General features: G+C 47.3%; 1 protein-coding gene across 2 annotated transcripts; it reads right to left on the reverse strand.

Moving 5' to 3' along the window:
• Window positions 1-12,479: 12,479 nt before the first annotated feature.
• On the reverse strand, window positions 12,480-19,614 carry MYL9 (myosin light chain 9). 2 transcript variants are annotated; one of them, XM_043602443.1, is made up of 4 exons: window positions 19,283-19,614; window positions 15,951-16,160; window positions 14,024-14,185; window positions 12,480-13,169 (listed from the first exon to the last, which is right to left on the reverse strand). In XM_043602443.1, exons 2-4 carry the CDS (start codon window positions 16,132-16,134, stop codon window positions 12,997-12,999), a joined length of 519 nt encoding a protein of 172 aa, XP_043458378.1. In that variant the 5' UTR covers window positions 16,135-16,160; window positions 19,283-19,614; the 3' UTR covers window positions 12,480-12,996. The 2 variants fall into 2 exon arrangements, with proteins under 2 accessions (XP_043458378.1, XP_043458379.1); XM_043602444.1 differs by lacking the exon at window positions 14,024-14,185 and having other exon boundaries at window positions 19,283-19,412.
• Between the last annotated feature and the right edge of the window lie 7,398 nt (window positions 19,615-27,012).

Below are 27,012 nucleotides of genomic sequence, written 5' to 3' on the forward strand. Positions count from 1 at the left end.
TCTTTGATCTTGGCCACAGCAACTTCTTACTCAGTACATCTCCAGAGGCAAGGGAAACAAAAGCAAAACTGAACTATTGGGACCTCATCAAAATAAAAAGCTTTTGCACAGCGAAGGAAACAATCAGCAAAACTAAAAGGCAACCGACGGAATAAGAGAAGATATTTGCGAACGACCTATCAGATAAAGGGTTGGTACCCAAAATCTATAAAGAACTTATCAAACTCAACACCCCAAAACCAAATAATCCAGTGAAGAAATGGTCAAAAGACATGAATAGACACTTCTCCAAAGAGGACATCTAGATGGCCAACCAACACATGAAAAAATGCTCATCACTCATCATCTGGGAAATACAAATCAAAACCACAATGAGATACCACCTCACACCTGTCAGAATGGCTAACATTAACAACTCAGGCAACAACAATAGATGTTGGCGAGGATGCAGAGAGAGAGGATTTCATTTGCATTGCTGGTGGGAATGCAAACTGGTACAGCCACTCTGGAAAACAGTCTGGCGATTCCTCAAAAAATTAAAAATAGAACTACCCTACGACCCAGCAATTGCACTACTAGGTATTTACCCAAGGGATATGGGTATGCTGTTTCGAAGGGGCACATGCACCCCAATGTTCATAGCAGCACTATCAGAAATAGCTAAAGTATGGAAAGAGCCCAAATGTCCATCGATGGGTGAATGGATAAAGAAGATGTGGTATATATATACAATGGAGGATTACTCGGCAATCAAAAAGAATGAAATCTTGCCATTTGCAACTACGTGGATGGAACTAGAGGGTGTTATGCTAAGTGAGATTAGTCAGAGAAAGACAAATATCATATGATTTCACTCATATGAGGACTTTAAGATACAAAACAGATGAACATAGGGAAGGGAAAGCAAAAATAATATAAAATCAAGGAGGGGGACAAAACATAAGAGGCTCTTAAATATGGAGAACAGGGGGTTACTGGAGGGGATGTGGGAGGGGGGATGGGCTAAATGGGTAAGAGGCATTAAGAATCTACTCCTGAAATCATCGTTGCACTATATGCTAACTAACTTAGATGTAAATTAAAAAAAATAATAAGAAAAGAAAAAATCTTAAAAAATATATTATGCTAAAGTTATTGGACAGTAGCTCTCATTCTGTCCTCCCCCCACCCCCCACAGCATTTTTAATATCTACCCATGTTGATGCGTGAATGTTGATTTAGTTCGTTGCTCGGTAATACTGCCTGGTGTTGCATAGCATGTGCTCGTCATGTTTCACTATCCACTCTCCTCATGACAGACACGTCGGTTCTCCCAGCACCCTGCTCTCATCAAGGCTGCTTCAGGCGACATCTTGTCTTGCCCCTCCTGGGTCTTGGCACACATTTCTCAGTGGAGTTGCTGAGCCACGATGGGTTTACTTGTTTCCAGGTACAGGCAGGTGTCCTCCTGCATGAGTGCCCCAGCCTGCCCCCCACCACCTGGTATATGAGGAGCCCCCCTCTCTCTATCTTTGCTAATGTTTGGTGTTACGTCTCGCTCTAATGTTTGGCAGTCTGATGAGTTTAAAGTGGCCTGTTTCTGATTTGCTTTCTGAACACCAGTGAGGTCGTTCTATTCTACTTGTTAGCTGACGTTTACCTTTTGTGAGTCTCCTGTTTATATGCTTTGCCCATTTTCCTATTACGTTTTTTTATAATATGTTAGATATTCTTTGTTTCATTTTAATATAGTAAAAACTCACCCTTTAAAAAAATGAGTTGTAACATATACAACCATGTGATAACCACCATAATCATGATTCAGAGTGGTTCCTTCATCCTCCAGAATTCCCTCATGCCCCCATATAGTCTCTCTTCCCACTCCTTGCCCTTGTCCTATAGTTTTGCCATATTGCCTCTGAATCTACTTTTTTTTTTTTTTTTTTAGCATAATGCTGTTGAGATTGACCCATGTTGTGTATTGGTAGGTGGTTGGTTCCTTCTTATTGATGAATAGCATTCATTGGATAAATGTACTTCATTTTGTTTATCATTTGAAGGATATTTGGATTGTTTCCAGATTTGTCAATTTGTTTCTGATAACCTTGACACTTTTGAAGAGTACTGATCATGTATTTTGTAGAATGCCAGAGAGTCATGTCTAATTCCTTGTACATTACACCTGGAGTTTTGGAGGACATCCCATTGGGATGCTGAATGGACTTAACTTGCCAGAGCCAATTACACTGTTGTCTGTGATGGAGGTCTCATGGGTTTTAACCATCGATAAAACTACGTCACTGACTGTTCCCTGCCCCCCCCCCCCAATACCACCCCTCTGTCTTTTTCTTTCTTCCCTCCCCTCCCTCCTTTCTTCCCTTCTTGTTTTGTTTGTTTTCAGACTCTGTGTTTTGGTTTTAGTTCTTGTCCAAACTATTTCCCATTGTTGGCAGGAGTAATTAACAGTTGGTTTTATGGTCTATTTGTTGATCTCTTTTTTCTGAGAGAGACCACTATGTGTGAGAGGGCAAGGGGCAGAGAGAGGGAGAGAGAATCTTTTTTTTTTTTAATTTTATTAAAAAAATTTTTTTAATGTTTCTTTATTTTTGAGATAGCAGGGGAGGGTCAGAGAGAGAGGAAGGGTATGAGCAGGGGAGGGTCAGAGAGAGAGGAAGACACAGAATCTGAAGCAGGCACCGGGCTCTGAGCTGTCAGCACAGAGCCCACTGTAGGGCTCAAACCCATAAATGGTGAGATATCATGACCTGAGCTAAAGTCAGGTGCTTAATCGACTGAGCCATCCAGGTGCCCCTAGAGGGAGAGAAAATCTTAAGCAGGCTCCGTGTTGGCAGTGCAGAGTCTGACTTGGGACTTGATCTCACAACCATGAGAGATAATGAACTGAGCCAAAATCAAGAATCAGACGCTTAACTGACTGAGCCACTCAGGTGCCCCTATTTGTTCATCTCTTTATAAGACAGTGGGGGTCTGTTCTTTGTCCAGTGGGAGATGTGGAAAACTCTCATTTGTTAGTAGTCTATTTTCTTTTTTCATAGTTTGCTTGTCTATTTGCAAGCTCAAGTCAATTAAGAAAATGTTGAAGGAATTAAGAAAGCACTGAAAGGAGAACAGCCCGTCAGGCACCTGGGTGGCTCAGTCGCTTGAGCCTCTGACTTGAGGTCAGGTCATGATCTCATGGTTCATGAGTTTGAGCCCTGCATTAGGCTCTGTGCTGACAGCTCAGAGCCTGGAGCCTGCTTTGGATTCTGTCTCCCTCTCTCTCTGCCTATCCCCCACTCATGCTCTGTCTGTATGTCTCTCTCTCTCTCAAAAATACACAAACATTAAAAAAAAAAGCCTTTGAAAGAAAGGAGAACAGCTCATTGAGGCAGTGGATTTTTGTGGTCTTGGTTTACTTTGGCACATGGCTGTGGTTGTAGAACTAAAACTGAAAGTTTCAGTGTGTCTGTAGGAGTCTGAAATATTTTCCTACTTTGTAGTGTGTTAATAAGTTAAATTGTAACATGTCTTAAATTTAAGGATGTTTTGATTGATTTATCAGACCTAGTGGGGTTTATATGAATAGAAGGAAATAGAAACATTTACAGAAGATAAAGCGTTTTTTTGTTTGTTTTTCACACCAGTGGGGGCTTGAACTCATGACCCTGAGATCAAGAGTTAGACACTCAATTGACTGAGCCACCCAAGGCACCCCAAGAAATAGAAGTTCTAATAGTTTAAATGTACTAGACTTTGAAAAGAATACCTTACAAAAACCTTAGGAGAATTTTTTTTTTTGAATAGTTACAATCTATTTCAACAGCTTTATTGTTATATAATTTACATACCATAAAATTCTCCCATTTAAAGTGTACAATTCAGTTAATTTTCACATATTTAAATTTTTTTTTCAACGTTTTTATTTATTTTTGGGACAGAGAGAGACAGAGCATGAACGGGGGAGGGGCAGAGAGAGAGGGAGACACAGAATCGGAAACAGGCTCCAGGCTCTGAGCCATCAGCCCAGAGCCTGACGCGGGGCTCGAACTCACGGACCGCGAGATTGTGACCTGGCTGAAGTCGGACGCTTAACCGACTGCGCCACCCAGGCACCCCAATTTTCACATATTTAAACTAAATTTTTAAAAAAAGTTTTTAATAAATTAAAAAAAATTTTTTTAGTTATTTTATTTTATTTATTTTTTAATAACAAATGAAATTCAGTAGCTACTTTTTTTTTTTTAAATTTTTTTAACATTTATTTATTTTTGAGAGAGAGAGACAGAGCATGAACAGGGGAGGGTCAGAGAGAGAGGGAGACACAGAATCTGAAACAGGCTCCAGGCTCTGAGCGGTCAGCACAGAGCCCGACGCGGGGCTCGAACTCACGGACCATGAGATCATGACCTGAGCCGAAGTTGGACGCCTAACCAACTGAGCCACCCAGGCGCCCCATTAATTTTTTTATTTTAGAGAGAATCTCAAGCAGGCTTCATACCCAGAGCAGAGCCCCAACTTGGGGCTCAGTCCCAAAACCCTGGGATCATGACCTGAGGTGAAATCAAGAGTCGGATGCTGAATCCTGACTGAGCCGCCGAGGTGCCCCCAATTTTCACATATTTAAAGAATTGTGCAACCATCAGCATAATCAACTTCACTCCCCATCTGCGCCCTCCCCACCCCAGCCACAGGCCAACATTGATACACCTTATTCTGTATAGATTTGCCAGTTTGTGACATTTCATATAAATAGAATCATGCAATATGTGGCCTTTTCTTAAGGACTTTTGACTTAGCATAGTGTTTTTGAGGTGTATCTATGTTGTAACATGAATCAGAACTTCATTCTTTTTATTGCTGAATAACATTCTGGCGCATGGACAGACCATATTTACTTACCCATCATCAGTTGATGGACTTCGGGACTGTGTCTGTTTTTTATCTGTGTTGAATAATGCTGCTATGAACATTTGTGTAGAAGTTTTTGCATGGATGTATGTTTTCATTGTCTTGGGTATATACCTAGGAGCAGAACTGCTGAGTCGTATAGTAACTTGGTTTAACCTTTTGAGGAACGGCTGGACTATTTTCCTATGCAGTTGCACCATCTTAAATTTCCTCCTACAGTGTGTGAGTGTTCTAATTTCTCTACATTCTCCCCAACACTTGTTATTTTCTGGGTTTTTAAAATTATAGCCATTAATTTCCTTAATGCCTAATGATATTGAGCATCTTTGCATTTGCTTACTGGCTGTTTGTCTTCTTTGGAGAAATATCTATTCATGTCTTTTACCCATTTTAATTTAATTTAATTTATTAAAAAGATTTTTTTAATGTTTACTTTTGAGGGGGGGGAGGGGCAGAGAGAGAGGGAGACACAGAATTCGAAGCAGGCTCCAGGCTCCAAGCTGTCAGCGCAGAACCCAATGTGGGGCTCAAACCCACAGACTGTGAGATCATGACCTGAGCTGAAGTCAGATGCTTAGCTGACTGAGCCACCCAAGCGCCCCTAATTTATTAATTTTTTAATCTTTATTTTTTTTGAGAGAGAGCGCGCACCCGCACACGTGCACACAAGTGGGAGAGGGGCAGAGAGAGGGAGACAAAGAATCCAAAGCAGGCTCCAGGCTCTGAGCTGTCAGCACAGAGCCGGATGCGGGGCTTGAACTCGTGAACCATGAGATCATGACCTGAGCTGAAGTTGGACACTTAGCCAACTGAGCCACCCAGATGCCCCTCCTTTGCCCATTTTTAAATTGATTATTTATTTATTTATTATTGAGTTGTGAGGGTTCCTTATATGTAAGTCTCTAATCAGATATGATTTGCAAATATTTTGTTTTATTTTCACTTTCTTGGTGTGAATTACTCTGTTCAAATTTTCTCTTATTTCTTGTACTTCCCCAGAAAAAATCCCACCCATGTTTTTAAATTTCTTCAGTTCTCTTTTTACTCTTTTAGTTACTTAATTAAAACTTATACTTAGTTAACAATTATTTATATTAAATAATCTCTGTTGAAATAACCAATGTGGTTTCTGCCCCTGATCAAATCCTGACTGATACAAATGTGTACTCTTTTGTGTCGGTTTTTTGTTTTTGTTTTTGTTTTGCTTGACATTATGTTTGTGAGATTTATCCATATAGCTGTAGTTCATTGCCATTTCTTTGTCCATTCCATTGGTGGGCAGATCGGGTTGTTTCAGCATGGAGCTATTACAGTGATGCTTCTGTGAGCCTTCTTGCATGTATCTTTTGGTGAACATGGGTCCACATTTCTGTTGGGTGTGTACATACATTGCTACAACAGAAGGAGAGGGAGAGGGAGAATCTTAAGCAGGCTTCATGCCCAGCGCAGAGCCTGGCGAGGGTCTTGATCCCATGACCTTGAGATCATGACCTGAGATGAAATCCAGAGTCAGATGCTTAACTGACTGAGCCACCTAGGCACCCCAAAGATTTTATTTTTTTAAAGATTTTATTTTTAAGTAATCTCTACACCCAACATGGGGTTTGAACTCACAACCCCAAGACCAAGGGTCTCATGCTCTATTGACTAAGCCAGCAAGGTCCCCCTGTGGGAAGATTTTTAACCAGTGCTTCAAATTCACCAATACTTAGAAGAAAACTTTGGCTTTCTTTTCCTTTTTTTTTTTTATTTTCAAAAATTTTAATTTCAGTATAGTTAATAGAGTGTTATATTAGTTTCCGGTGTACAATATAGTGATTCAACAGTTCTATACTCATCATGTTCAGTGTACTCTTAATCTCCTTTACGTATTTCACCCATCTTCCTGCCCACCTCCCTTCAGTTTGTTCTCTGTAATTAAGAGTCTGTTTCTTGGTTTGCCTCTCATTTTTCCCCCTTCGCTCCTTTGTTTCGTTTCTTAAATTCCACATATGAGGAAACCAATGATATTTGTTTTTTCTCTGACTTATTTCACTTAGTAATATACTCTTGAGCTCCATTCATGGCATAGCAAATGGCAAGATTTCTTTCTTATGACTGAATAATATTCCATTGTATATATATATATACACCACATCTTCTTAATCCATTCAAGTATTGATGGGTACTTGTGCTTCCATAATTTGGCTATTGTTTTTTTCACATTTTTATTTATTAATTTATTTTTATATTTAAGAGAGAGAGTGTGTGCACGTGAGTGGTGGGGGTGTGGGGAGGTGAGGGGCAGAGGGAGAGAGAGAGAATCTTAAGCAGGCTCCACGCTCAGCACGAAGCATGACGTGGAGCTTGATCCCAAGGCCCTGGGATCATGACCTGAACCAAAATCAAGAGTCAGATGCTCAACTGACTGAGCCACCCAGGCATCCCTCTTTTTTCCTGTTTTTAATGTTTTGCTCTTTTATTTCATTCTTCTAAGTTACTTCTAAGGCTCTGCTATTTCAGGAATTTGTTCAGTTTGTTTAAGTTTTCAAAATTGTTTTTTTTTCAATGTTTATTTATTTTGAGAGAGAACACGTGCATAAGGGAGAGGCACAGAGAGAGAGAGGGAGAGAGAGAATCTCACATAGGCTCCATGCTCAGCATGGAGCCTGATGTGGGGCTCAGTCTTATGACCGCGAGATCACGACCTGAGCCGAGATCAAGAGTCAGCCGCTTAACAGCCACCCACAAACCTCTAAGTTTTCAAAATTGTTAACGTGTAGTTATTAATAATATGGATAAATTCTTGGGTTCTTCTTTGCCTCTTGTTAGCCTTAGCTCCACCCTGGCACAGTTCTTTTTCAAGTGCTACTTCCTTCCCTGTTACTAGAGGGATACTTAGGGGCTCGGGTGGTTTCTACCTTTCATCTCAGGGTTACCCTGAGGCTCCAGATAAAGAGCCAAGACTTCCAACCCTCCCAGAACCTGAGTTTTGCTTTGGGTTGCTGTTTATCCCTCCTTCCCTTGATACCTCCCCACCTCATCCACTGGAGCCCAGCCATGGCCCTATGGGATCCTTTGTGTTTGGGTGGTGTTTACAACTCCCTTAACCTCCCTCTGCTTCTTTAGAGTCACTGGGTTGGTAGGGGACAGAGCCAGAGCTCAGACTTTTTCTCATTCTTAGGAGCTGCAGGCCCTTTAGTTGTGACCTCAGGCTTTTGCACCAGTGGTTTCCTTTTCCTGATTGAACCTGGCCTGATTTATGCCCCATTTCACACTTTCTCCTGGATCCTTGCCTCATCCCCTTACCCTCACGATGTCCCTGGGTCACTGTGTGATCCTGTCACACTGAACTCTTACTCATAGCTGTCTTGTTTCTGGACAGTCTCCCCCATGACCATGTGAGCTCCTTTAGCATCAGAACTGTGATTTTTCCATTTTGACAGCTCTAGTGCTTAATGTGCCTGGCACATAGTAGGTGCTGTCTACATATGTAAAAATAACCTACTCAGCACCCACATTCATAGCAGCCACATTCACAATAGTGAAAAGGTGGAAACACCTCAAGCATCCTTGGACAGACGAATAGATAAGCAAAATGGTTCTGTGTGGTTCTGCACGTACAATGGAATGTTATTCAGCCTTGAAAAAAGACATTCTGAGGCACTGGGTGGCTCATTTAAGCATCCCACTTTGGTTTAGGTCATGGTCTCGCAGTTTGTGAGTTCGAGCCCTGCATCAGGCTCTGTGCTTACAGCTCAGAGCCGGGAACCTGTTTCAGATTCTGTGTCTCCCTCCTTCTGCACCTCCCCCGCTCGTACATACTCTGTCTCTCTCTCAAAAATAAATAAACATTTAAAAAAAATTTTTTTAAAAAGGACAGTCTGACTCATGCTAAAATGAAAATGAATCTTGAGATTATTAATGTGAAGTGAAATAAACCAGAAGCAAAATGACAAATACAGTGATTCCACTTATGTGAGGTACCTAGAGCAGTCAGACTCAGAGACAGAAAGCACAAGAGTGGTTGCCAGAGTCTGAGAGGAGGGGAAATGGGCAGTTGGTATTTTATGGGAACAGTTTCATTGGAGGAAGATGAAAAGGTTCTGGAAGTAGACGGTGGTCGTGATTGCACAATAGTGTGAATGTGCTACTGAACTGTACAGTTGAAAATGGTTGAGATGGGGGGCTCCTGGCTAGCTTAGTTTGTGGAGCATGAAACTCTTGATCTTGGGGTCCTGAGTGGGAGCCCCACGTTGGGGGTAGAGTTTACCTAAAACAAATGGTTGAGATGGTAAACTTTATGTGTATTTAAAAAAAATTTTTTTAATGTTTATTTTTGAGAGAGAGAGAGAGACAGAGTGCAAGCAGGGGAGGGCAGAGAGAGAGAGGGAGACACAGAATCTGAAGCAGGCTCCAGGCTCCGAGTGTCAGCACAGAGTCCGACGCAGGGCTCGAACCCATGAACCACGAGATCATGACCTGAGCTGAAGTTGGACACTCAACTGACTGAGCCACACAGGCGCCCCTATGTGTATTTTTTTAAATGTGTATTTATTTTTGAGAAAGAGACAGAGTGCGAGCAGGGGCGGGGCAGAGAGAGAGGGAGACACAGAATCTGAAGCAGGCTCCAGGCTCCGAGTGTCAGCGCAGAGCCCGACGCGGGGCTCGAACCCACGAACCACGAGATCATGACCCGAGCTGAAGTTGGACACTCAACCGACTGAGCCACACAGGCGCCCCTATGTGTATTTTTTTTAATGTGTATTTATTTTTGAGAGAGAGAATGGGCAAGGGGCAGAGAGAGAGACAGACAGACAGACAGAGGATCCGAAGTGGTCTCCGTGTTGACAGCAGACATGTGGGGCTTAAACTCCTGAACTGCGAGATCATGACCAGAGCCAAAGTTGGATGCTTAACCGACTGAGCCACCCAGGTGCCCCAACTTTATGTGTATTTTACCACATAAATATACCACATAATTTTACCACAAAATTAAAAATTTTAAAGCTTTTATTTATTTAAACCCACCAACAGGTATAATTTTTTTTTTTTTTTTTTTTTTTTTTAGAGTGTGCAAGCTGGGGAGAGGGGTGTAGGAAGAGAGAGAGAATCTTTTTTTTTTTTTTTTTTTTAATTTTTTTTTTTCAACATTTATTTATTTTTGGGACAGAGAGAGACAGAGCATGAACGGGGGAGGGGCAGAGAGAGAGGGAGACACAGAATCGGAAACAGGCTCCAGGCTCTGAGCCATCAGCCCAGAGCCCGACGCGGGGCTCGAACTCCCGGACCGCGAGATCGTGACCTGGCTGAAGTCGGACGCTTAACCGACTGCGCCACCCAGGCGCCCCGAGAGAGAGAATCTTAAGTAGGCTCCACACTTAGCATGGAACCCAACACGGGGCTCGATCCCACAACTCTTGGATCATGATCTGAGCCGAAACCGAGTTGGATGTTTAACGGACCCAGGCACCCCTTAAAGATTTTATTTTATTGTATTTTATTAAGAAAAAATTTTTAATGTTTGGTTTTTTTTTGAGAGAGAGAGAAAGAGTACAAGCAGGGGAGGGGCAGAGAGAAAGGGAGAGACAGAATCCAAAGCAAGCTTCAGGCTCTGAGCTGTCAGCACAGAGCCTGATGTGGGGCTCGAACCCATGGACCACAGGATCATGACCTGAGCTGAAGTGGGACGCGTAGCTGACTGAGCCACCCAGGTGCCCCTGTTTTATTTTTAAGTAATCTCTATGCCCAACATGGGGCTCAAACTCACAGCCCTGAGATCAAGAGTCGCATGCTCTAACGACTGAGCCAGCCAGGTGCCCCTAGTCTTCATGGATTTAAATGCACCAGTCTTTTTCTTTGTGGCTTCTGAGTTTATGATAGACTTTGAAAGTTCTGGGCATGCTTCACTGTTACCTGTAAATGTTCCCTGTAAGAGATAAAACAGTAGCTGCTGCTGCTTTTCTAAAAAGGTGTTAATATTTTAATAACTTAGCTCATAAATGGAAAACTGCCTTCTTCCTGGCTCCTGAATATGCTACATGCATTCCTCCTCCCAGACTTTGTCCAGGCTGCTTCCATACTCTCCTAGCTCTGCTCCTGCACATTCCTCCCGCCTGCTGGTCCTGCCTTTCCACGCACAGAACACTTACCTTGTCCCATCCTCTGGATCCCGTCAGGTCAGCCTCAGGCCAGCTCAGAAACCAGTGAGGGTGGATGAGTTCTGTACCCTCACACCAGGTGTGAATCTTTCCCTCTCTCTGGGGTGAAGGGGGAGCAGGCTTGTGACAGGAATGCAAACTGGGGGGCAGAGTGCAAGGAAGCTGGTTTCTAACCACATCCCTGCCTTCTTCCAGAAAGGCTTTTGGTGCCAGTGACTCTACAGAGTGACCTGTGACCCTGGAGTCCCAGGAGGATGCCCAGAGCCTGCTCCTTCCTTGGGGCTAGCTGCAGTGCACAGGTAGTCAGGCTAAAGACCCTCCATCTGGGGCCAGGGTCAAAGGCATGGTCCACTGAGTCTGTCACAGTATGTGGGCCTGGTCAGAAACTGTTTGCAGCTGGCTGCATCCAGAGTAGAGATCAGGGACTCATGGGGCTCAATTTGGAGGCCAGAGAGGGGTAGTTTCATGGTCAGCTCTGACCAGGGCCTGACTGGGAGGGGCCTGGTCTTGAGGTGGGGCAGAGGTTTGTGGGAAGTTAGACCCTCCTCGGCCAGTACACAGTCCTCTTAGTGCTCAGCACTCCCTTGGCTCTTATCTCAGACTTTTGCTGTGTGCTGCGGCTGGCTGGCTGGGGGTGATCTTTAGGGAGGCGTCAGGTCAAGCCAGGCCCAGCAGCTGTTCCCCAACCTTTGCTGGGGTCAGGTGGGATGTGTCTAGCCCAGGCCTGAGCCCTGTGGAGGATCTAGAGGCTGGGATTCAGCCCTCCCTATGTCCCAGATCCACTGGGTGACCTCAGGCAGTCCTTGCTTCTCTTGGCTATCTGTTCATTCAACCAGTATTTCTGCTCCTTAAGCCCCAGGCATTGTTGTCAGTGTCCCCACCATTCACGTGTAACAGAGATCCCAGGTTCACTCACCTTGTGTGCGTGTGGGATGTAAAAAGCTGGTCTTGTGGCTGAACGACCCTCCAGATGCAGAAGGCACAGCCCAGAGCACACCTGGTGGCTGCCTGGAGCTGACCTCAGGGAATTCCTTAAACCCATTCATTCCCACCTTAACCTCGGAGCTACTGGGATGCACTCTTCTCACTGTTCCCGAAGCCTTCCTGTTCTTCCAGGACCATCTGGCTTTCCAGGAACATTGAGGTGTCCCTGGCAATCCAGGCTATAGTCCTGAAGACTGAGCGACCTTGACCCCTGACCTCCCGGTGCCCCTGAGATACGCTGTGGTGATTCCTGTGGGTCTTCCCCACTCAGGCCTCTCCTTCCCAGAAGGACTGTTTCCCTCAGCACCTCTGTCTGCTCCCCACTCTGGTCTGGTCTCATCTGAGTCTTTCCCTGGCCAGGGGAAGGTAGGGGTCTGGGCAGCCACTGGGAACAGGAGAGGGCAGGAGGGTGTTTAGGGATTAGGAGCTCCTTTATTTCACCCCAGCAGCAGACACACAGACCCAAAGCAGTGCTCAGACTTCTATTAGAGATTCCGCCTCCCCTGGATCAAATATCCAGTTTACATGCATCTTCTGGATCACACTCCTAGTGGGGTGGGCTGTGTTCTGGTGGCTGGGCAGGGCACAAAGAAGGGGTCTGGAATCCTGTCCTCAGAGAAGGGACCTTGGTGAGGTTTGTGTTTGTGGCAGAGGCTGGGAAAGAGCTGTCTTGTCCTACATGGGGGTGCATGTGAAGTTGTGTCCCAGACAGGACACGGGGCTTGTCCTGCGGGGAAAAGCCCATGAGGCCCAGCTCTCTAGGAGATGGTCCTCTTTCGGAGGGTCACAGTGCAACACCTGCCTCATGTTGGCTGTGTGCCCCCTGCCTGGCACTGTATGCTCTCAGCCTGTTCCTCCACTGTGAGCTGGGCCCCTAACCCCTCAGAGGGAGGATCCCCTGAGAGGGTCCTGTGGGGTCACGGGCATGGAGCTGGTGTACAGTGAGGGTGGGGAGCAGGTGAGTGGGATAGGGGCCTGGGGCAGCCTAGTCGTCCTTGTCCTTGGCCCCATGCTTGAGGATGCGGGTGAACTCCACATAGTTGAAGTTGCCTTTCTTATCAATGGGTGCCTCTCGGTACATCTCGTCCACTTCTTCATCTGTGAAGCGGTCGCCCATGGTGGTAAGCAGCTCCCGTAGGTGGTCCTCATGAATAAAACCTGGGGGCAGGGGCCAGGGTCTGTGAGACAAGGACTCAAGCTGGGACATGCCCAATACCCCTACCCCAAACCCCAGTCCTTGCAGACCTTGTAGTGGGGGAAGGACCAGGAAAAGACACAGCTCTGGCCTCCAGCCAGTTCAAGCTTCCCAGAGCCCCAGAGGGAGGGTTCTATGTGTTTCTGTAGGGTACTTGGGGCTGTAAGTATGGGGGGCTGGGTATGTCTCACTTTAAGAGCATGAGCCCTAGAGGTCCACTGCCTGTTTGCATGCTCCTCCCCCTTCTTCCTGGCTGCGTGACCATGAGCAAGTTCTTAAACCTCTCTGTGCCTGTTTGACCTGGAAATCGGGGATGAAAATATGCCGCCACCCTGGTAGGGGATTATGAAGGTAGTGAGGAAAATGTGAATGTACTTGGGCCTGTGGCCCCTGAGAAACTACTGAAGTCACCGCTGCCAGCATCATCCTGGCCTGTGTCTGGGACAAACTATTTGTGGGACGCAATCCCTTTGGAAGATTTGAGGATGGGGGCTGGTTTTTGTACCTTGTTGGCCAGAAGGGCCTAGAATGATTTAGTTTCTGGGAAAGTCTAAAGTGGGGGCAATGTGCTGGGCCAACAGGTGAACTCAAGAAGTGGGATGTCTTGGTGGTTGTGGGCTCTTGTGGTCTAGCATTTGGGGGAAGAGAATAAGGACAGGGCATGGTTTGGCCATGGAAACCAGCAGATGCGGGATTTCCATTCTGGCCTTTGGGGACAAGTCCCAGCACAGCCCAGCCCCACCTGCATCCCCGTGGGCACCCTGGGTGAAGTGCTCAGACCCGGCCCTGTCTAGGCCTCCACCTGGAGGCTGCTGACCTGAGGCCTCCTCGTCGAAGCAGGCGAAGGCATTTCGGATCACATCCTCAGGATCTGTGCCGTTCAGCTTCTCCCCAAACATGGTGAGAAACATGGTGAAGTTGATGGGCCCCGGGGCCTCGCTCATCATGCCCTCAAGGTACTCATCTGTGGGGTTCTTCCCTGTGGCAGAGGGACATTTGTGCCTGCTGTTACTGCCCTGTCCCCGCCCACCTTCCTGTCCCCTCCCTTCATGGCCTGTTTGAGTCCCATAGGCAGGAGATAATACATTTTGTAAATTGCACAGCATCTTGCTGGAGCAGCCCGCTTTCTGACTGCTCCCTCCCCTGGGCTCTCCAGGCTGCCCTGGCCAGCTTCCACCTCTGGTCTAATATCCGTGACCTCTTAAGTGTAGGAGTCACCATTTGCTGACTGTCCATGGTGTCTGCTGCCCCACATGCCTGACTGCTTTAACTTTCATCATGCTGTGAGGTCAGCATACTCACCCCAACTTCACAGGTGTGGGGCCTGAAACACAGAGGTGAGGTCACTTATCCAAGATCATACAGCAAGTAAGGAGTGGAGCCAGCATTGGAACCCAATCAGCTAGACCGCAGATTCCAGGCACAGTGTTGAAAATGGTTAAACCAGTGAGCTGTGGTGTCACAAAGACTGGAGTCTGAATCCCAGTTTTGTGCCTTGGTTTCCCCCGCGTCTTAGAATTGTGAAATAGCACCAGTGGTTGTAAAATCATACAGAACAATTGGCACAGCCCCATACTCAAATCAACTGCTGGGTTCAAATCCCAGCTGTACTACGTAGTAGCTGTGTGGTCTCAGGCAAATTATTTACCCTCTCTGAACCTCTGTTTCCTCATTTATAAAGTGGGAATGATAATCACATCTACCTAGTAGGATTGCTTTGAGAATTAAGATACATGCACAGCTTCTTCTTATTTTATTATCTGCTGCTCTTATTTTTAAACTGGAGGATGATGTTCTTAACCAGAAGGCCAGGACTGACCTGTGGCCCACTGACATGAGCTACAAATAGGAATGCAGGTTTTTCTGGGTAGATGGCCCACGAGGGGGCAGTGTCTAATGTCAACAACCCTCCAACTCAGGGTTGCCCAGTCCTCTCCCCAGACACCCTGGGCATGTGTGTATACAAGGGCCACAGTCACCATTGCACAGGAAGGGAAATGGGCTCAGAGCAGGGCTGCCCAGCTGTGAGGGGCAATGCCAGGGGCTAACTCAGGTCTGTCTCTCCCCAGAGCTTGGGGCTTGACTTCCACAGGCTGCCTCCTCCACTGCCAGAGGCTTCCTATCTTCCCCAGCCAGTGTCTGACCTAGACGCTCTCACCTGGATGAAGGAGGTGCCAAGAACTGATGCTAAGAGTAGTGTTTGTGGCTAGCACATGGGAGGGATGTGAGGGTGGGGCCACAGACTAGGGAGGTGGTATCTGGAGGCTTGGCCTCTGGGTGTTAGTTTCCCCATCTGAGCAGTGGTGAATTGTACTAGGTTCCTGAGGAAGTCGCTGGAGTCAGAGAGTCTCTAAGAGCCTGACATGGGTGACTTCTGAACAAGGGGAGGCACTTGGCTTCAGTTTCCCCATCTGTATGCTGGAAAGTCTGTGTAGTTAAAACGTTCTTTAGTTGCTGATCCTTCGCTTTAAATGAAGTGATACCAGGTACCCCTACCACAAATTTGCCTGAGGCAGCACTGCTCTAGAGTGAGCCTGTCTGGGTTCAGATCCAATGTCGAACTGCTCTGTGCCTCAGTTTCCCTGTCTGTTAAATGGAGAAAGTAATGGCATCTGCTCTCCAGGGTGGGTACCACATGTCACTACATGGGACGTACTCTATAATGACGAGCAGCCCCACTGCCTGCCTCAGTTGCAACCCTTGCGGGGCCCGCTTAGACCCCAGCCACCCCCATCCCTGCTCACCCAGCGAGGCCAGCATGTCATGCAAGTCCTCCTTGTCAATGAAGCCATCTCGGTTCTGGTCAATCATATTGAAGGCCTCCTTAAACTCCTGGATCTGGGACTGGTCAAACATCGCGAAGACATTAGATGTGGCCCGCTGTGGCCGCTTCTTGGTGGTTTTGGCCTTGGCTCGCTTGCTGGACATCTTGGCTTCTGGTGGGTGGGGCTTCCCTGCAGGAAGTGGCTGTCAGGGGAAGAGCTTATGAGCCTGGGCCAGAGAATCTTCCTGCCTACCCTAGACGGGCTGTCAGTGCTTGGGCCTGGCATTCAAGGCCTCCCATAGGCTTGGGGCTCCTGTCATCCAGCTCATCACAAAAGCAGACAGGCATGGGCTCTATGTGATCATAAACAACTTCTCTACCTCTCCCAGTGAATTTCTTCATCTGGGAATGGGAATGCCCAGCAGTAGGGAATCATTGACTTAGTGCCTGAGAAGCCGCTGGAATGGTGCCAGGCACAGAATAAGCTATTTTTGCTGTGGCTGTTTGGGTAAGATTGGGTTTGTTGCCAACCTGTCCTTGCTTTATCTCTTTTAATCCTTAATAGCATTTACACTCTCCATTTCTCTCTCTCCAAGTGACAAGGTGGGTTGAAATGTGGGAGGTTGTGAGGCTCCCTGCCAGCTCCTCTGCCCCTGGCAGTATGGAGCTGGATCAGTGGCCCTGCATTCTTGACATTCTTGTCCTCTCCTCCCCCTCCTCCTCCTTCCTCCTCCCTATCCCTCTGTTCTGGATGTTCTGGAAGGCCTATGCTCTGGGCAGTGTTCCCTCCCCCAACTTGCCCACACTTGATCAGCCCCTTGGGTGGATGATAGACCTGATTTGGGCCCTACTCCTTATTCTTACTGCTCAGTGCTTAATAGGGGCATGAGGCTTCCCCAGGCTGAGAGCCCCAGCTTCTTGTCACTCTTGTTTAGACCTGGCCTCCTAGCCTCTAGCTAGTCTCTCCCATCCCATATAGATCCAGACCTGTACCACCTATCACTTCACCTTGAAGCCCTTGAAGGTTCTTGCCTCACTCCAGAACAAGTCTGGGCCCCTGAGTCTGGCATTCAGGGTCCTGTGTGAACCCCTCCAACCCTTGTCTGACTGAGCATGGCACCCCTCACTGTGTCCCTCTTGCCATCCATGACCCAGCCATGCTGGACCTCTGGATGTTCCCCAGACACCCTCAGACTTTCCTCCTTAGTCCTTCCCACTGAACGCCCTTCCTTTTCCAGCCTAGTTCTTGAGACACCTCCTTGGGGAGCAGGTCCTTGACCCTTGCTTTGACAGTAAGCACCTAGAGGTCTCTCTCTCCCTCCCCTGATGTACTAATAGGCTAATAGATGCTTGTTTAATTAATGCTGTGATGGCAACTGCAGCCAGTCTACTTCTCCCACTGTACAGATGGGGAAACTGAGGCAAAGCACAGTGCTCTTTCCCTCAACCCTTGTCATGGCTCATGGGGACTGTGCCCCTGAAGACCTAGTGCTATGTGCCCCGAAGCTGGGGCTCAGTACTTAGGACCACTGCCTGCCTCTCTCCTCTGCCCCGAGCCCTTGGTCCAGGGCCTGCCTCCAGAAAGCCTTCTCTGCCTGTTTTTAGCCCCAAGTTGTGTGGTTATGAATGCCCCTCAAGTTGTCTGTTGGCCTCTATCCCATGCCCCTGTTCCAGTCATCTCAGACTTTGGTCTTTGAGATCTTAAATGATGAGCAGGGATCCTGGCCAGCCCCAGCCCTTCCCCAGGACCACAGCCATCTGTAGTAATGACAGACTGCTGCTGTGTTCCGCTGGACTGACACACCTGGCCCTGGGTGTTTCTCACAGGGTACAGGGTGGGTAGACAGAAGCCCTTCTCACCCATTAGCTGGGCGGGAGTGAGATGGTGGCATCAGCAGGGCTTTAGTGCTCTGAGGGGCCCAGTCCTTCCTGAAGCCCTCTATTTTCTGGGAACTTTGACTCACAGAACCCATAGAAAGCCAACAAGTAACCCAGTCATGAGATGCTGTGATGGTTATCATCACTGTTGCCATGGCCCTCCTGTCTGCAAAGATCTATGCAGATGGAGCCGGGAGGAGAGAGGAAGCCATGGCCAGAGGTAGGAATGGCTGAGATCTCACCCACTGCTGTGATACTGGCTGGGCCCTTCTGTCTCTGTGGCTTCCCCTTCCTCATCTATCCAGCACTGAGTTTTAGGGTTTGTCCATCCCAGCAATCTTGGGAAGCAGGGTGAGGTTCCCCCCCCCCCGCCCCCACCACTGTGCAGTTTAAGAACTAATGCCCAAGAAGGGAAGTGTTGTGCCCATGAGGGGGGTAGAGCCCAACAGGCAGCCAGGATGCTTGGGCTAGGCTTGGGTCAGTGGGTGGTAATGGCCAGCCCTTGGTGCCCTTGATGACTGAACACAGAAGGAAACACATACCCTAAGAGGCTCCTGGTGGTGGGCCTACTACAGCTGAGGGCTCTGTGTGACTAGAGGCGGTTTATAGGCTTGGTTGAGGAAACGGGGTCAGGGACAGGCTAGTCCCTTAGCCCTGGAACCTGCTCCTGGGGGTCCTAGACCCTAGGGAATCAGATATAACTGGTATTTGGACTGGCTGCAACTAGGTGACCTCTCCCTCCTTCTGGTGCCTGTGTCCTCCATTATCTCTTGGTTCCTATGGCTGGTGGTGCCAGATGCCTTGCTAGTAAATTCACCTCCTCCCTGGCTGAGTGATCTGACTCCTTCCTCAGAGCAGTTAGAAAGCTGGGGAGGACCAGCAGGGATTGAGGTCCCCTGGCCCAGGTCCCTGTCTGGCTCCAGAGCCCTTTGACAGACCCTTCCCACCCAACAGGCACAGTTGGACAGATGGCCTAGTGCATGGAAGTCTCAAGTGCTCTCACACAGCATTGGTGTGTGTGGGGTGGGGTTACCCTTATCTCATCCCTCTCTCCTGCCCCAGGAGATAGGGGAGAGGACACGGATGCTCTGGAGGGGGTCTCAAGGAGCCTGTCTGTGACACACATGGGTTTTCTGGGGCAGGGAACACAGGTGACCACAACTCCCTCCCCTTCTGGGCACCCCAGAGCTCTGGGCTTGGCGTCTGAAACTCCACTGCAAATGGGAAGGGCCTGGACAGTGTTCCCTCACCAAAGGAGCACCGGCTCCCAGAGCCTAGAACAGTCTCCCTGCTGCCCAGCCCCGCCAGAGTCCGGTCTGACCCGCAACTCACAGCCCCAGCCCCATGACGGTTGTCCTCGCCGAGATCCTCGGCGTCCCTGTCCGTGGGGCCTCACATCGCCTACCCTAGCCCCCCCGCGGCCGCGGCTCCCACCTGGTGCGAAGAAGGTGCTCGCTCTCCGTGCTGAGCAAGTGCGGGGCGCGGGCCGTCGGTCCCGCTCCGGGCTCGGTGGGCGGGGCCGCACCGGCCTTACAAGGCAGAAGAATGTGTGCGCGGAGGGGCGGGGCAGGGCGGCGCACCCGCGAGGCCTTATTTGGCCTTGACTCACGGGCGGGAGGCGGTACGACTTCCCAGAGCGGGCTGGGGACGTGACGCCCGGAGGAGATGCGGGGGAGCGGTGGCCCCCTCTCCCCTGATTGTCACGGGAGGGGGATTTATTTGGGCCGTCCCTTCCTTCCTAGTGAGACTGGCAGAAGGACATCCAGGATCTTCAGTTCTGAGATCCTACCCCCAACTTTCCCCCAAAGGCCCCGCTGCCCGGCCCATTCCCGTGGGAGGGCTTCCTTCCACCAAACCAAGTATGGCTTTTTTCCCAGTCTGAAAGAAGAGGCGTATCAGATGGTCCCCAACATCCTCACATGAAAAGGTCACCAGTCAGGCTCCGCTGGTGTGGGGGCTTCACCTGGGGATTAGGACTGCAACGGAATAGCCCACCTCAGCCACATCACTCCGCTTTCAGGCTGTCCTCAGTTTCCTGTAAAATAGGAGGGTGGTGATGAAGATTCAGTGAAAAGAGTGGCAAAAAAGAGCCAGGTAGCATCCTGGGAGCCAGCGATAAGGGCAGGGGCTGGGGGAGCATGGGTGCCTCCTCAAAGCCTCAGGGCGGCAGCACCCCTTACCTACTCTTGTTGGCCTTAGTGAAAGGATGGCGTCTGAGAGGACAGACCCATCCCCTCCCCCATGGTGCATCATGTCCTGCCCATCATTCTGGCCCCTGAAGGAACACCCTCCCCACCTGGACTCCAGCCCAGCTTTTTCTGCCCCCCATCCTTTTTAAATGTTTTATTTATGGGGCTCCTGGGTGGCATAGTCGCTTAAGCGTCCGACTTTGGCTCAGGTCATGATCTCATGGTCTATGAGTTCGAGCCCCACATCGGGCTCTGTGCTGACAGCTCAGAGCCTGGAGCCTGCTTCCGATTCTGTGTCTCCCTCTCTCTCTGCCCCTCCCCTGCTCACGCTGTGTCTCTCTCTCTCACAAAAATAAATGAACATTAAATGTTTTATTTACTTTCAAAAGAAAGCACAAGCAGGGGAGTGGCAGAAAGAGAGAGAGGGAGACACAGAATCGGAAGCAGGCTCCAGGCTCTGAGCTGTCAGCACAGAGCCCGACGTGGGGCTCAAACCCATAAACCGTGAAATCACGACCTGAGCTGAAGTTGGATGGTCAACTGGCTGAGCCACCCAGGCGCCCCTCTCTTGGCCCTATTTTAAACCAACACAGACATTCCTGGGGAACCTTCCAACACCTAGTTACTTATTCTGTAAATATTAACTGACACCTTATTACCTGCCAGGCACTGTGCTGGGTGCTAGGGAAATAGCAGTGAACTAAAGTAATCACACTGGGGAGACATTTGTTCTTGTGGAGTGAACGAGTAGCTGCTACATACATGACCTGGAGAGAGAAATGAGGTCCCTGAAGGAGAATAAAGCAGAGGGACCGGAGAGAGAAAGAAACAGGCAGGAAGGGGGGGATACCTCCGGGGAAGTGACATTTGGGCCAACTTGCAGCAGTAACAGAGTGAACCATACCCAGTGAGTGTTGGAGGCAGGTAGGGGGATTTTGCCCAGCTCTGGTCTAGGAGCAGCCAGAGGCAAGTGTGAGTGTGAAGAGGGGGTGGGGGGGTGGGAGGTGGGAGATGAGGTCTGAGAAGCAGTGGGGACCTAGACCTAGCCTGGGGCTCCTTGTAGGCCACCATGAGACATCAGAGTTCTGAGCAGAAGGGTGACATGATCTGGCTTATGTTTTAACTGAATCCCTCTGGGTGAGACCAGTGAGGAGCTTTTCAGCCAGATGATGTGCTCAGACTAGCGTGGTAGCTGGGGAGAAGGGGTGGGGCTCTGGAGATTTTTGAAGTTGCATCCAATAGGAGTTACACATGGATTGGAATGTATGTGGAAGAGTCAAAGATGACTCCCAAGGGTTTTGGTTTGAGCTGCAGGAGAGGGAGCTGCCACTTAATTAGATGGGTTGTCTATGGAAGGAGCAGGTTTGGGAAGAGATGAGAGTTTTGTTTTGGATCTCTTAATTTTTTTAAACTATTAACTTTGAAATGATTTCAGATTTAGAATAAAGTCATAAGAACTATACAAAGAGGTCACCCAGACTCTCCAATTGTTAATATTTATCTTTATAATACTCTTTTCTGTGTGTGTGTATGTGTGTCTCTGCCCTCTGCTAGCATCATTTGAGAGTAACTTGCACGCACCATGCCCTTTTACCTGGAGATACTTCAGTGAGTAGCTCCTAAAAAGGAGATTCTTTTCCATATCCATAGCACATTTATCAACATCAGGAAAATTTTAACAGTGATTCAATACTGTTATCTGATTTACAATCCATAGTCAAGTTTTGTCAATGATCCCAGCAATGTCCTACCCGGAAATTTTTTTTTCTGGTCCAGGAGCCAATCCATTCTGTGTGTGTGTGTGTGTGTGTGTGTGTGTGTGTGTGTGTGTGTGTTAAAAATAAATAAATAAAAATAACCATTTTAACCATTTGAAAGTGTATAGTTGAGTGGCATTAAGTATAATCACACTGTTGTGCAAGTTTCACCACCATCCATCCAGAACGCTTTCATCCTCCCCACCTGAGATTCCACACCCATTAAACGCTGACTCCCTATTCTCTTCCCTCAGCCGCTGGGCACCCACCATTCTATTTTCTGTCTCTGCATTTAACTATTTTAGGTGCCTCATGTAAGTGGAATCATTCAGTATTTGTCCTTTTGTGACTGGCTCATTTCTCTTAGCATGTCTTCAATTTTCATGCATCTTATAGCATCTGTCAGAATTTTCTTCCTTTTTAAGGCTGAATAATATTCCATTGCATAGAGAGACCACATTTTTCTTTTCCATTCATCTTTATGGGCATTTGGGTTATTTATACTTTTTGCCCATCATGAATAGTGCTGCTGTGAACATTGGTGCACATATTTGTGTGTGTGTGTGTGTGTGTGTGTGTGTGTGTGTGTGTGTGTGTTTTTGCTTTTTTGGATCTATATCTGAGAGTGGAATTGCTGGGTTGATAACTATGTTTACATTTTGAGGGACTGTTTTCAACAAGGTCATACCATTTCACATACCCCTGTTTCCTCACCACCTCACCAATACTTGTCTTCCAGCCATCCTGGTGGGTGTGAAGTGGTAGCTCATTGTGGTTTTGATTAGCATTTCCCTGATGACATGCTGTGTTGAGCATCTTTTCATGTGCTTATTGGACTTTTGTATATCTTCTTTGGAGAAATGGTTATTCAGATATTTTGCTCATAAATCTCGTTGTTTGCTTTTTGTTGTTGGGTTGCAAAGGTCCTTTATATATTCTGGCTATCACACCCTTAGCAGATATATGACTTGTAAATGTATTTTCCTATTCTGTGGGTTATCTTTTCATTTTCTTGATATTTTCAAAAAGCACAAATGTTACTAACTTTGAGAAGTTTATCTGTTTTTTTTTTTCTTTGGTTTCTTGTGCCTTTGGCATTCTAGCCAAGAAACCATTGCTGAATCCAAGGTCATGAGGGTTTATACCTGTGTGCTTTATTCTAAGCATTTTATGGTGTTCACTCTTAAGTTTAGGTCTCTAATCCACTTGGAGTATATTTTGTGTGTGGGGTGAGGTAACGGTGCAGCTTTGTTCATTTGCACTTGGCTGTCCAATTGTTCTAGCACGCCTTGTTAAGATTGTTCTTTCCCCATTGAAGTTCTTGGCACCCTTGTTGAAAATCAGTTCCTTAAATGTGTGTGTTTCTCTCTGGACTCTAAATTCTATTTCATTGATAGATTTGTCTGTCCTTCTGCCAGCACCACACAATCTTGATTTCTATAGTTTTGTAGTAAGTTTTGAAATCAGGAAATGTGTCATACAGCTTTGTTCTTCCTTTTCAAGATTGTTTTGGCTTTTTAGATTCTCTTGCGTTTTCATATGAATTTTAAGATCAGCTTTCAATTTCTGCATAAAAGGTAGGGGGGGTGGTTGATAAAAATTGTTGAATTTGTATTACCAGTACCATAATGGAGTATTACCACCTTAATATGAAGTCTTCAGATCCATGAATGTGAAATGTCTTTCCCTTTATTTCGATCTTTCAGAATTTCTCTTCATGATGTTTTGTAGTTTTCACTGTACAAGGGTTATGCTTTTTCTGTTCAACTTAATCCTAAGTATTTTATTATTTTTGATGGTATGGTAGATGGAATTGTTTCCTTAAGTTTATTTTTAGAGTGTTCCCTATACTTGGACTGTTTACAACACTTTTGACACCTAATGTGTGGGTATTTTCTCTATACCAACCAATTCTCCAGTTTTCTGGACACCAACTGGGTGTTCAACAATTCAGTTCAATTTTAACTCTGACTACCTGGAGTTAGTGTCAGACTCCATAGGTTTAAGGGCTCAATCCCACAAGATTGCTGTCATATCTGATGCCATATGCAAATATTAGGTCTCCAGGTTACCCACATTTCTGTCTGATTAGCTATAAACTGGGGGTTCCTGCATCCTCCCACAAGGATAAATAATTTGCTAGAATTCACAGAACTCAGGAAAACTTACTGTTACTGGCTTACTGTAAAGGATACAACTCAGGAACAACCAAATGGCAGGAGGTACATACAGCAAGGTGGGGGTGGGGAAAGCTTCCACACCCTCTCCAGGCATGCCATCGTCCCAGCCAACCCAAGCTCTCCAAACCCTGTTGCGGAGGGGTTTTGTTGGAGGCTTCCTTACACAGGCATGATTAAATCATCGGCTGTTGATTGACTCAATCTCCATCCCTTCTTCCCTCCCTGGAGGTTGGGGAAGTGAGGTTTAAAGTCCAAGTCCTCTAATCATGCCCTGGTCTCCCTGTCAGTCAGACCCTACCTTGAAGCTTCCTAGGGGTCCCCAACCACCAGTCTTCTAATTAGCATGAGAAGACCCTTCATCATCTCAGAGATTCCCAAGGGTTTTAGGAGCTATGTGCCAGGAAACAGGGACAAATACTGAATATCTGCTTTTTATTGTACCTTAGTAGAAATACAGTTGGTTTTTGTGTATTGATCTTATTTCCAGGAACATGGCTGAACTCATTTATGAGTTCTTTTATGGATGCTTTAGGATTTCCTATATGAAACATTATGTTATCTGCAAATAGAGATAGTGCAGCTTCTTTCTTCCCAATCCAGATGCCATTCATTCATTAGTTAATTCATCCTTTCGCCTAATTGCCCTGGTTGGGGGCAGCATTGCCCTCCTCTACAGTGTTGAACAGAAGAAGAAGAAGTAAAGTGGGTGTCCTTGTCTTGTTCTTGATCTTAGGAGAAAAGCTCAGTCTTTCACCATTAAATATGATGTTAGCTGTGGATTTTTCTTGGATGCCCTTTATCAGCTTGGAGAAGTTCAATTCTGGCTTTTTGTATCATGAAAGGGTGTTGGGTTTTGTCAAGTGCTTTTTATGCATCTTTTGAGATGTCTTTCATCTCTTTCAATGTGGAACTGTTCCTTACCTTTTGCTTTTCGTGACATTAACATTTTTGGAGAGTCCAGGCCAGTTACTTGGTGCTCCCTCATGATTAGCTTCAAGTTATGGATTTTTGACAGTAATATCACAGAAATGATGTTATGCCCTTCTCAGTGTGTCTTATCAGGAGATGTATGATGTTAATTTTTCCCCTCATTGGCAATAAGTTTGGCCATCTAGCTAAGGTAGTGTCTGCCAGCTTTATTCATCAGAAAGTTACCATTTTTCCCTTTTGTAATCAGTGTGTTCATTAATAAGTAATTTGTGGGGTGCTCATTGGAGAACGAACATTCTATTCCTCATCAAACTGTCACCCATGACTTTTAACACCCACTGGTGATTCAGGTATTGTTACGATGGTTGCTGAGTGGCAACTTTCTGACCCTTCTTACTCCCTTTACTAGTTGGTGAACATGTTCATTTTGATAGCACCTGTTAGACATCACAGTGGAGATGTGAGTGGGAAGTGTGGAGTTCAAGGAAATGTACAGGTTGCAGATTCAGATGTGGGAGTTGTCAGTCTATAGAAAGTTGAAGGCATTAGCAGCTGAGGACCCCCAAGGGCCTAGGTTTCCTGTTAAGGTTTGGGTGCTGCAGACATGTTCCAGAGACAAACCCTGATGCTGGCTGGGTCACTAGGGTACCATGGCCCCCTGGAGGCTGGGACAGGGGACCCCTGTCTCATGGGAAGCTGGGTTCTGTGGAAGGAAATGTTCCTGCTCCATTCAAAGTTGGTGAAAGCCCTACTACTTAACCTGGCATTCAAGGCCCCTGCCTCAGCTGCAGCAGCCTCACACTTTTGCCTCTGTGCTTATTGTGCCTTTCTTTGCCACCGCTTGGAGAACTCCTACTCATCCTTCAAAGCCCAGCTCAAATTATTATCTTCTCTGTGAAGTCCCACCTCTCCTTCCCCCCACAAGGGGGGGGAATATTTAGGAAGTAATAGTTCTTGAAGCTCCCCTCTGTGTTAGGCACTGGGGCTGGTGAAAAAACTCGATTCCTGCCCTCGGGGAGCCTACTGTCTGCTGGTAGAGACAGATATTCACTTAAAATCATATGGCTGGAAGTATCACATCAGTGACAGAAACAAAGAAGGAAAAGTGAAGTGGCTCTTGTGCTCCAAGTCTAGAGCAGGGGCTTTGCATCAACCTGGCCTGGCCCAGGTACTGTGGGAGGGTTTCCCTGAGGAACTGCCAACTGGCCTGAGGGCTGAGGAAGGAGTAAATGTTCACTGCATTTGTGGGGAGCCATGGCTCTCCCTGCAAGGCCTGAGGTGAGGCTGGAGGACAGAGCTCAGGATGGGATCTCATGGGAGGTGCAGCTGGAAAGGGGGGCAGGGGCCTCTGAGGCCAAGGCGAAGAGGCTGGATTTTCTCCTGCTGGCACTGGGCAGGCTGCAAAGTCTTCTGAGCAGAGAGGGTGACTTCTGGAGCTAGTGGAGGCAGGATTTTTATAAAGTTCCTCTGGCTGCCTTAAGGAGAGGCAGTAGGAGCCACAGTGATTTTTCAGATCAGCCAGGTTCCGAAGCTCAGGAGACACAACTTCATTCTACATTTCTCTTAGAAACTCCACTCTGGTGATGGTCGTAGGAATGTTTCTCAATTGGTCTGAGGATCCTCACCAGCACTTACCTGTGCTGGTGTCCACATGGTTCCTGGCTGGCAGGCCACTGGTGGCAATGGCTTTGTCCTGCTGTCCTGGCCATAAGACCTCTGAACCCAGTGCTGCCCCAGGCTGCAGCTGGGCATTCCCTTCTGCTCTCAGGCCATTGGTAGGGAATACACAAGGCTTGGGAACTCATCACCCTGGCAGAGTAGGGAGTCCGGAAGGGGATCTGTGGCCCTAAGTGTGGTTCTCAGGGACCCAGAGTTGGTGCACAGGCTCCCTGCTCCCTCTGCGTCTTCCCCAGCACCATCCCACAGTCTGTAGTCCCTTGATCCTTTCTGTTCCCTCAAGGACGGGGCTTTGGAAATGCAGAGGCTGAGGACTCATTCCCAGCTTCTCTGGGAAGCTGCTGTTGGTCTTTCCCTAAAGTGACAGATGATTCCATGATGGAAGCACAGAGAATGGGATATCATCGTAGCCATATTCTTGTTCAGACCGT

This window comes from Prionailurus bengalensis, chromosome A3 (genome assembly GCF_016509475.1).
Source record: "Prionailurus bengalensis isolate Pbe53 chromosome A3, Fcat_Pben_1.1_paternal_pri, whole genome shotgun sequence".
Lineage (NCBI taxonomy): Eukaryota > Metazoa > Chordata > Mammalia > Carnivora > Felidae > Prionailurus > Prionailurus bengalensis.

Excerpts from the sequence above, each read along its gene's own strand:
- MYL9 (XM_043602443.1), bottom strand. The coding sequence starts at position 16,134 with ATGTCCAGCAAGCGAGCCAAGGCCAAAACCACCAAGAAGCGGCCACAG. Across the intron at positions 14,186-15,950 it reads TGACATGCTGGCCTCGCTGG|GGAAGAACCCCACAGATGAG; the intron begins GTGAGCAGGGAT and ends CCTCTGCCACAG. Across the intron at positions 13,170-14,023 it reads CTTCGACGAGGAGGCCTCAG|GTTTTATTCATGAGGACCAC; the intron begins GTCAGCAGCCTC and ends CCCTGCCCCCAG.